This window comes from Callorhinus ursinus, unplaced genomic scaffold (assembly GCF_003265705.2).
Source record: "Callorhinus ursinus isolate GAN/ISIS: 27379988/994484 unplaced genomic scaffold, GSC_fseal_2.0 scaffold3, whole genome shotgun sequence".
Lineage (NCBI taxonomy): Eukaryota > Metazoa > Chordata > Mammalia > Carnivora > Otariidae > Callorhinus > Callorhinus ursinus.
This window is the reverse complement of record NW_027397065.1, coordinates 82,134,537-82,145,879: the sequence shown is the minus strand read 5'-3', so window position 1 is coordinate 82,145,879 and position 11,343 is coordinate 82,134,537. Positions and strand designations below refer to the sequence as shown.

Genomic DNA, 11,343 nt, shown 5'->3' with positions numbered 1-11,343 from the left:
TCAAAAAAAAAAAAAAAAAAAAAAAAAAAAATCCTCTCACTCTACATACCGTTTCCTAACAACTGGTTTCTCACTTCAATCATTCTTTTGCCAATATCTTTACCTCCATCACTCCAATGCCTTCCAACGCCCCACTCAGGAGAAACCCAACCCACATGACCCAGCTAACCAAACTTCTCCGCTTGCGTACACAGGTCAAGGCAATGCAGGCGCCTTGTACTGGGAATTCATGGCCCCCAAGTTCAGTCAGGCCCTAACACTACTCAAGAATGATTCTGCAGGACTATAGTCATGTTCCTCTACCAGGCCCCGTAACAGCTGTGTCCTCGAATCTTTACACCATCCTCTTCCACCTATTCAGCTAATGACCTTGATTTCTATAGCACAAAGCAAATGGCACAGGGACTCACTCAACTCCCTGACCGCATGCCCTCACCCAGAAGACAAAGCGGCCTCCATCATCAACCCCTTTTCCTCCTTTTTCACTGAATGCAGTATTCTCCCTTCTGTTTAAGAATAATCATGTAACCTGAGTTCTAAATCACAGATTCCCCTGCTTCCCCAGATACTATGCTTACTAGCCATTCCCTTTCTCCTTCCCCCTCAGCATAAGAACATACTAGATAAACTTCAGTGCAACATCTTCCTTGTCATCAAACTACCATAACAAATTTCCGCCTCAGGGCCTTTGCACTTACTGTTCCTTTGCCTGGAATTCTCTTCCCCAAAGTTATTCACATGGTTTGCTCCTTCACTTCCTCTGCTCAAATGTAATCACAGAAGTCGTCCCTGTCCATCAACATAAATCACAACTCTCTGGCAGATACCCCTTTTCTTCATTACCCTTTTAATTTTTCTCCACTGAGCTCATCACCACCTAACTTGTTGTTGATTTATTGGCTTTTTTGTTTGTTTGCTCTTCTGTATCCTGCACTTGAAAAGGGCTCCATGAAGGCAGGGATTTCATCTGTTTTGCTCACAGCTGTATCCCCAAGCAGTGGTTTGCATAGAAGCACCATAAAAATTGTTGAAGAATAAATGAATTATAAAAGGTAAACAAATTCAAGGGAAAGCATTCACTTAATCGGTAATCACTGATTTTCGTAATCAAAAGGCAAATTAAAGTTAGGTTCTATGATTTTGCTACTTACATGAAAATTAATAAATTAGAATTTCTGATTATAAATTACAATAAATTTATTATATTTTATTTATAATAAATTTGTTTTATTATATACCTCATTATAAAATCTTTATTATAATTTATTAAAATTATGATAAAACAGTACCTGTTGGAAGATAGTGAAATTGGTACTATCACATTGCTGATGGCATTGTAAGTTGGTGCCATCCTTTTGAAAAGCAATTTGGCTACAAATATTAAGAGCTATTAAATGAAGCCACATTCTTTGATGCAATAATTTTATTTTGAAGAAGGAAATACTCCTTGAGGGGAAAAACATGATACCTATAAATATATTCATTGCAACTCTTGGCAACTTTGGGAACCATCCAAATGTCCAGCAACAAGGAACAAGTAAGTAAATTAAGGTACATAAACTCAACAGAATATTCTGAAGGCATAATTAAAAAGGTGACCATGAAAGCCACATAACAACATGAAAAATATTTCTTGAAAAAATGTTAAGTGGGAGAGGAAAACACCATTCGCAACCTTGTTAAGAGGCATGTAAGTAGGCAATACACAAAAATTATAACAATGGCAGTCTAACTGGTAAAAATACTATTTTTTCATTTTTAAAAATATTCTAAAACTTGAGCTTACATTTAAAAGAAACATTTTTATAAAATAATCCTAAGAAGAGGGGTAATATTAAAACTATGGAGCCAAGTGATTTGCCCAGAGGGCAAGATCATGACAAATGAGCAGGGGACCTAGGGGAATTTGGGGTCTAGACACAGTTCATGAGTTTGAATAAAGGAGGAAACAGGAATTTCTAAAATGTAGACATTTAATTTTGATTATCTAACAGTAATTTAATGTAAACTAAAGATAACCGCATATGCAGGAAAGGGTTACCAGGACAGGCCTGAGACTGCAATTGTGCATGCCAGGTTGGTCTCTGGCGGGTGTCTGGGGGCCTGAATGTCGGGAAGGTTCCCACAGCTCCCCAGCCGGTAAGACTGGTTCACTCTGCCTACACGGCCCATGTAAACAGTGTGGCTAATGCTGCAAACCTGTCTTCCTTCTGGGTATCTGGAATTTGGGTCCATGCTAGGCAGAGGGTGCCTATGTGTGTGGCCAGACCCATTAAAAACCTCAAGCACTGAGTTTCCCATGGGCTTCCCCGGACAGAAATGTTGCAAACACGTTGCTGCATTTTTGTTGCTGCAAAGAGAGTCAGCTCTGTGTGGCCCCTCATGAGAGCGAGAGAGCATAAGGAAGCCTCCACATGCATTCCTCCAAACTCCCGCCTCTCTTCCCTTAGGGTCTGAGTATCTTTACTACGTCCCTGTAGTAAATCTCAGTCCTCAGTGCAACCAGATGCTGAGTTCCAGGGGTCCTTCTTACAAATCTTATATCTTAAGATTAAATGTTATCTTAAAGATTATCTTAAAGATTAAATCTAAGATTAAATGTCATCTTAAATCTTAATCTACCATTCTCATAAATCATCCTTCGAGTGGAGATGGTCTTGGGGACTCCTGACATACCATATTAAAATCATCCCTGATGAATTCTTATACTCAGGATGCCAACCAGGAACACTGCAAATGATGATGCTAAAATGACATTCCCAGAAGGCTGCTTCATGGAGGGAGCACTGTCTAGGATCTTAATCCCAGCACAGGGAAGAAAGTATTCCTTTTACGAAAGATGTTTGAGAAATAATGGGTCAAAGAAAGCCAAATGGGCTCTTTTCCAAGAGATCTTCTGACGGCCTTTATTTTAACATGTAAATGTGTAACGACTCTGCAAGGGGAAAGGAGGAACCAGCCTTTACCCTGAGCAGTTTGAACACAGACCCAGCTTTCCTGGTTTCCTCCAGTGGCTCCGGGACCGTGTACCACAGAACACCAGTTTGGGAAGTGGTGCTCTCCGGAAATGTTTAAAGAAGAAATTCTGTCCCACAGCTATTGAAAACAAATGTTTTGTTAATTAGCACTAGCTTACTGGAAACTTTTCAACAAAATAGCTTAATTCTTCAAAAAATATGGAAAAAATGAGAAATGTGTCCCATGGCAATTTCCCTCCTACTGATCTGAAAAAGAAACGACCTGTTCTTCATGTCTAGGTGATTCCTTGGATACGTTCCTCTTCAGTTTCAAATTACTGTTGGAAGGCTCTGCATTTGATCACATCAATCACAGACCAATCACAGACAGGAAAAAAAATGTAATTTATGCTTCAAAAAACGCCCTTTATTATTTTAATAAAGTGCACGGGAATACTCTGGTTTCTCTTCAAATCATATAAATCTTTCACCCTTTAAAGTGCATGAGAGCAGGGGGGAGGGGCAGAGGGAGAGGGAGAGGTGGCTCAGTTGGTTAAGCTTCCGACTCTTGATTTCGGCTCAGATCACGGCTCCGCGCTGGGCGTGCAGCCTGCTCAAGATTTTCTCTCTCCCTCTTCCTCTGCCCCTCCCCCACACCTCACTCTCTCAAAAAAAATTAATAAACACTTCGATTTCCTAATAACCTTTGTCATCTGGAGGAAGTCTGCGCAGGTAAGCAGCTCCTCCTGGGGGAGCTGGCAAAGCGGCGTGCTGCTCATTTCTTCCAGAACAGCATCGATGCGGAACTCCATCAGATCGTTGACTCTGTCAAGCAGCAACTCCAGGTCCTCTTTGGAAAAAATAAAAGTGAATAAAAGAGATTAAGCATTGTGTTTAAAAAAAAAATGCACACGACTAGGGGGACTGAGTGGCAGTTGGTTAAGCCTCCGACTCTTGGTTTCAGCTCAGGTGGTGATCTCAGGGTCGTGAGATCAAGCCCCATGCCAGGCTCTGCTTGAGATTCTCTCTCTCCCTCTCCGTCCGCCCCTCCCCCTGCTCTCATGCACTCTCCCTCCCTAAACTAAATAAATAAATCTTTTTTAAAAATGCATATGACTAAACTGCAGTGCTGAAATCAGGATTAAAGTCGCTCCAGACTGCTAATTCTCACTTGGTTTCTGCACACTGTCCTTCCTCTAACCAGCTTCCCACTCTCGCTCTCTCCACCGGCCTCACTCGGACTCAGACTTGAAGAGCTGGCTCGAATGCAGTGCCCCCAGGAGGCTTCCTGGGAACCTGCACATATTTCCAGCGGCCCCCTCGTCCTGCACGGGCACTGACCCCCTGAGCTTCCTTCCACGGCCATGGGTACCATACTGCCTACTCAACTACTCGGCACGTCTTTCCTTCTGGAATTCTTCTTTGTCATCCCCTTCGTCATCCTTGCTTCCTACTTATTTAACGTCTAGTCTCCAACAATAAGTGTAATTTTTAAATGTAGTTTATCTCTGGGGATAAAATTAAATAGCGAATCTATCTAGTTTCCGGGAAATTAACGAATTCATGTATTTTGGTAAAATTCCCTAGAGAACAGCCTATTCCACAGGAGGCATCCAGCAGATATTCTTTTTTAAGATTTTATTTTTAAGTAATCTCCAACCTAACGTAGGGCTCGAACTTAACAACCCCGAGACCAAGAGTCGCTTGCTCTACTGACTGAGCCAGCCAGGCTCCCCTACAGATATTATTGAAGTGAAATTACCTCGATTTTTCTTTTACAGTTACTATCATAAGGTACATTTTTTAGAATTATGAAGTAATATTGAGCACTAAGTTTCCATGGGCAGAAAGGTCAGTTCTAGAGGAATTTAACAGTTTTACATCAAAAGTAGGAATGATGGTTAATAAAGCTCCATCTAAGGGATAATACAGTTTCAACAGATACCAGAGAGTGAATTCTCTTTTTTTCTGATATCATTTTTGTCTGGGGAATGAAGTTAAAATTGAATACAGAGAAGTCCATGTTATATACTCATGATGTATCAAAGACATAAAACACTCCCTTCCGTAGATACCTTTGCTTCCTAAAGAATAAGGCCCTAAAAGTTTTCAGTCATTTCTAAGCTAATACCAAGATACCAAAAAGTTCTGCCTGGTAAGCTTATTCCCTACTAAAAGAGAGCCAACACTTTTCTGTGAGCATGCATGCTCAATATAATTCTTCATTGTTTCTGATTCTTGAAAGCATCTTCAAGGACATCTGTGACCCAGGCCCCCGCCCCCCAAGATGTCCACATCCTAATCCCCTTCGAATGCTACCAGATATGGCAAAGGGGACTTGGCAAATGTGATCAAGTTAAGGAACCTGAGATGTAGAGACTGTGCTAAATTATCTGGGTGGGAATTATCTACACTAGGTGGGGCCAGTATAGCCATAAGGGTCCTTGTAAGAGGGAGGTAGGAGAGTCAGAGTCAGACAGAAGACAATGTGCCCATGAAAGCAAAAAAAGAGAGAGAAAGAGATTTGAGAATACTATGTTGCTAGCTTTGAGGATGGAGGGACCATGAGCCCAAAGGATGTAGAATGGCCTCTGGAAAGGATTCTCCCCCAGAGCTACCAGAAGGAACCACCTCTGCTGATACTTGATTTTTAATTCCCTAAGAGTCATCTTGGACTTCTGACATCCATCTTAGATCTTTCACTTAAATCACAAAAAGAAAACAGAATTAGAGAACTAAGGAGAACTTCTTTAGAAACTAGCTCCTGTCTCCAACTAATGTAATAATAAAACATCCAAGTGTAAACATTCTAATGCTAATAGTCTCTAGGAAGAATAGTACTAAAGTCTACCTTGGTAGCCTGTTCCAATTTGGTAGTGAGAACTCTCACCATGAAGTTTTTATGCCTTTCATAAATATCTCCTTCTAGAATGTTAGCCCATTTCCTCCTGTTTTAGTTCCCAGGGAGATGTATTTTGGAAAGACTATTGGTTTAGAGGCAAGGGAACTGGGTTCTAAACTCATCCTTTCTGCTTACATCTCTATCGCATTAGAAGTCACTCAGCATCTCTGGATCACAGTTTTCCAACTTTAAATTGACCATCTTATTTAAAGTCTAGTGTCCAACAATAAGTATAATTTTTAAATGTAGTTTATCTCCGGGGATAAAATTAAATAGTGAATATATCTAGTTTCCAGGAAATTAACAAATTCATGTATTTTGGTAAGATTCCCTAGAGGACAGCTTAAGAATAACGTATTGCATTATTTATATCACAGTATCTAGAAGAAATTATACAGTAGACATTAAGAACCCAGCCTTACAAAATGAGAAATAATAACCATTCAGACTCACTGATCTTTGCAAAAGTGTTTTTTAAGTATATCTCAATGTTCAGTGAGGTCCAGCTCAGTGCAGCCAGGCCAGGTTGAAGAGCTTCGTCCACTTTAGCCAAATGAGGGGCCATCAGTGGCTCTATGGTGGGAGGCATTTTTGACTTCACTCTCTGATACTCGGCCAGCATCATCTGCAATAAAAGGGAGGTCAAATGATCGATTAATATCACACTTTTAATATCTTATTTTTTTAATCCAAAGGATGGCTTTTATCTAGGGTCCAGTTGTAGGACTCCAATAGCAGCCTGGCAGGTAAAGTGGCCAAAACAAAACAAGAATAGAAGATGAGAAATCTCTCCATAAACGTAAATTCCTAATCCAATAAAATACAGCTGAAGAAGAGAAAAAAAGAACTTAAGAGTAGGAGTTTCTCACCCCTTCCCCAGTCCAAAAGGGGAGAACAGTTCTAAGGGCAAGTGAGTTTTCTAAACCACGTTAGCAGTGCCTTAGCCTGTGCATCACAAGCCTCCTTCATTCAACTTTGTAGGCTGGCACCACGCACTGCCTGATTCTCTGGGCACTTCTGATGGACCATACTCATCACCCAAAGTGTCGGGGTCACCCGAAGTCTGCCTCAGCCCATTGCTGAAATCATAGGCCAAGTTTTGAGGTAAGACCCAAAGCATATAAGGAGTCAGGAACCAGCATCAACGTAAGTGTCACAGCTTTAGGTATCATGCATATGCCAAAGAAAACCAAGTTCACATCTCAGCCCAGATCTCACTCCTAAAGTCTAGATTCATATATGGTGAAAGCCTATTTAGTATCTCCAATTGAATACATAAAAGACATTTCAAAGTTAGCATGTCCAAAACTGAAAGTCTGTTCTTCCCCAAAACTTTCTCTGCCCCCAGCATTCTCCACCCCATCCTACAGTGGCTCCTGTCTCTCACGTCCACAGACAATCCATCAGGATATCTTGTTTGCTCCATATTTCAAGTTTATTTTTTTTTAGTAATTTCTATGCCCAATGCGGGGCTCAAACTCATGACCCCAAGATCAAGAGTTGCATGCACATGGGGTACCTGGGTGGCTCAGTCAGTTGAGCATCCAACTCTTGGTTTCAGCTCAGGTCCTGATCTCATGGGTCATGGGATCGGGCCCCACGTTGGGCTCCGTGCTCAGAGGGAGGCTGCTTAGATATTCTCTCCCTTAGACCCTTCCCCCTCTCATGCTCTCTCTCTCTCAAATAAGTAATCTTAAAAAAAAAAAAAAAAGAGTTGCATCCTCTTCTGACTGAGCCAGCCACGTGCCCCTAAATACCAACTATATTTTTAAAACTCTCAAAACTATGCCTTCCACTTTGACTTCTCCACTCGACTCCAGACTTAACATATCTATCTGCATGGATAACCCCTCCATTTCGAACTCTAAAAATCATCTTATGCTTCAGATGGAAATTACTGATTCCCTCCTGTCTTCCAAAATATAGTAGAAGCAGTCTTTGCCATCTCTGTAAATGGAACTTTCATTCTGGGCCACTGCATGTTCCTGAGCAAAAGTTGTACAGAAAAATGACCTACACAGTAATACATAATCGCCCTACTTTAGTAAATCCATTGCGTCGCTCATACCAAAAACAAAGGAATCATCCTCAAGTTCCCTCATAACCTGCTATTGACATTACTCTCTAATCCACTGATCTACCACTCAGCTGCCACCCTATTTTAAGCCACCCTCATCTCCAACCTGAACCAAAACAACAGCCTGCACTCTGCCTTCACACTGACACTCTTGTCCCTCTAAAACCTATTCTCTACCCAGCAAGAAGAACAGTTTTTATTATAAAAAACATCATGCCTTTTTCTCCTGCTTCAGTGCCTACAATGGCTTCCTGGTGCATTCAGACTTATACCCCGGGTTTATGAGATCGGTGATGAGCTGGCCCTCGCTGGCCCTAGAGTCTCACTCCCTCTCAGTTTCCATTTCAGTCATCCTGGGTACTTGCCACCCCTCAACAGTGACACACCACCAGATTTTTTTTTTAATACAAACTGGGGCTAGCCAGAAAGGAGGAAAAAAATTAAAGTACCATACCTTCACGTCACTGAAGTTCTTTTTGTATATATCCCGTTTCTGGAACAGGGCAGCTGCAAATGGCGAAACTTGTAGACCCATCTGCGCCATGCACTCTGTTTCTCTAAACAAGGTTAATATCTGAGGATCAAAGTTTACAAACAATTCCCCTGTGCGCGGAGCCTTCACCAACAAAGACGCCTCAAGGCCTATGTGAGTTTCTTCAACCTGTGTGAAGAGATCAACATTTTTACTATTAGAAAGTTCAGTGCCTACACAGGGTATCTAGCTCAGCATTTCTGGGAAGGCTGACCAGGAAGTATTCTGACATGGATTTGAGCTTCTCAAATTAAAGACAACACTCTTCTTCTAAGGTCACTTTCAGAAAAGGACCTTCAAGCTTCAAGGGAAGCTATGCAGTCAATCCGACCAAACGTCTGGGTTGTGACTCTCTCACACCCGACAGATAAGTAGACAACCGTGCAAGACTGGCGGTTTCTCAAAAGCCGTTTAGCTCCGAGGTACCTTCACGCCTACTCAGTTATTTTTCCTAACAAAAGTTTCATAAAATCTACTAAACTCAGTTTTCAGTTATCTAGGAAAACAACGAATACCCCGATGGGGACCTCTCTGTTATTGGCTCAGCACCAAAAGCTGAACCAGGAGAACGAGACACAATTTTAGTAGCTTTGTCAGCCTGAATTTTGTCCCCTGAGATATTTCCCGCCAATCTACAGAGAGATACAAGTGTTGGTAGGGTATGAAATACAATTTGACAAACCTAGCATAACTAAAGAAAATTTAAGACTTTGCTTAACAGAGACATACTAGTATTTACTGACCCATTACAGAACTTAATGGATAGAAAAAAGTCAAATCCTAGTCAACTAGGTAAAACAACCAATAAACAGGATCTTCTTTCTCCCTTAGGAGTCTGTAAATCAAATAAAAATGAGTTTCTGTTACCTGGCTTGTAATTGTTTTTTCAAAATTAATCATTATTTTTCTTCATGGACATATTGTACTCTTTGATTATCTACATTCAACCAAACCTGCCTTAGGAAATACCCACAAATCCAACTTTCTACAGGAATAAAACTGCCCAGGGCTAGCAGAGGGTCTCCCACTGATTTGACAATGAAGACGCCTTTGAGGAGCACACATGGAGAGACTCACCTGTTGAAGCCATGCCCTGTGGTAGAGAACCTCAAACTCCAGGAGCACCTTGGCTACCCTGTTGTAACTGCGAATCACGGGCTTGGCTTCAGCCGTCTGGAGCACAGTTGGGTGCTGCTGGAAAAGCTGCATTGGTTGCTGAATCCTGTGGAAGAGCTGACGGGCCCACAGAATCTTCCCGGCGATGGGAGGCTGATCTCGAGCCAAAGGAGGATCGCATTTCTGCTTTGTATACAGCTTGGAGATCATATCAATGTCAGCCCCATAGTTCTCAAGAACACGTCGATATTTGTCATCGATACCAAGATTAGGTATGTTCAATCTGATTTTTTTAAAAAGGTGAATGGTTTGAATTAATGAGAAGATATCTAGCAATCTCCTTTATTAAGGTTTATTTTAAAGCATATGGTAATGGAGGGGCACCTGGGTAGCTCAGTCGGGTAAGTGTCTGACTCTTGGTTTCGGCTCAGGTAATGATCTCAGATCAAGCCCTGCATCAGGCTCCATGCTCAGTATGGAGTCTGCTTGTTCCTCTCCCTCTGTTCCTCCCCCTGCTCACTCTCTCTTTCTCTCTCAAATAAATAAATAAATAAAACCTTTAAAAAACATACGGTAATGGAAAAGAATGAGGTATTTGGCATGTTTAAAAAATCAAAATAGTATCAATCTATCCATTATATCACTATAAAGTGGTTTTAAAAAATCCTATTTTTTGGGGGTGCCCGGCTGGCTCAGTCAGTAGAGTATGTGACTCTTGATTTCAGAGTCATGAGTTCAAGCCCCAGGCTGGGCATAGAGCTTACTTAAAAAAAAACAATAGTATCAATCCTTAAAATCCAGGCAAAACCATTAACCTGGTAAGAATTTTTTCAAGTTACTTAAACATTAATATGATAGGCAGTCACAAGTTACTTCAAAGCTAAGAGGAGATAAAACAAATTCTTAATCATCTGAAGAACTTAAAAACTGAGACTTTGCTATGCCGAATGACAAGAAAGGATTTTCTTTCCATTAGAATATGAAAACAAATAATTAATAATAATAAAATAAGCTAAACTATGCTCATATGACCCCAGTTTTAGAAGATAGAATAGAATTTGTTTCAAATTCTATTGTTTTTTACCTTTCAAATTTCTTTAACATACTTAGAGCTTGATTTGTGTTTTGAATCTTTTCAAATGTAACATCCATGAACTTCTGCAACTCATTCTAAAATAGAATAAAGTCTGATTGTAAACAATGAATTTGCATTGAAAAATGTCCTATTTTTAAAACAAAAATTTTAGATGCATTTTTTTATCAAAGTGCAATTGACACAAAACGTCATGTTAGTTTCAGGTACAACACGTTGATTTGACAATTCTGCACGTTACTCAGCACTCAGTGCTCACATAAGTGTAGTCACCATCGGTCACCATAAATTATTACAATATTAATGAGAAAAAAGTCCTATTGAGCAGCAAGATAAAAGAGCTCTCCATTCTCTATGAACACATACAACATAGGACAAAATATAACAGAAAATTTAATATTCACCTGAGTTTGAAAGATAAATGCCCAGAAGCCAGAACAAAGAGAGACTTGAAAGCCAGAGCAGTCAAAGGCATTGGCACCATGGCAGGCTCCATGGGTTTGGGTCAGATACAGGGCCTGGGGGTTAGCACTGGGGTTTTATCACAGTGTGGGTAGAGAAGCTGAGGGGTCCTAACACTCTCCACAGATCCCTGCAGAAAGCCAGCCCAAGCAGTGATTCCGTCCACAAGGTGGGGAAAGCAGCAAGGGGGCTTGCCAACTGCCC

General features: G+C 40.9%; 1 protein-coding gene across 2 annotated transcripts in view; it reads right to left on the bottom strand.

The window, feature by feature from the left end:
- Positions 1–11,343, bottom strand: part of DNAH5 (dynein axonemal heavy chain 5) — a 261,833-nt gene that overhangs the window by 168,909 nt on the left and 81,581 nt on the right. For both annotated transcript variants that reach the window (XM_073891083.1, XM_073891084.1), the window contains exons 13-17: positions 10,669–10,754; positions 9,546–9,867; positions 8,391–8,597; positions 6,313–6,484; positions 3,662–3,807 (exon numbers count right to left, since the gene is read on the bottom strand). In XM_073891083.1, the coding sequence (XP_073747184.1) occupies positions 3,662–3,807; positions 6,313–6,484; positions 8,391–8,597; positions 9,546–9,867; positions 10,669–10,754 (933 nt within the window). The remainder of the gene's footprint in view (positions 1–3,661; positions 3,808–6,312; positions 6,485–8,390; positions 8,598–9,545; positions 9,868–10,668; positions 10,755–11,343) is intronic.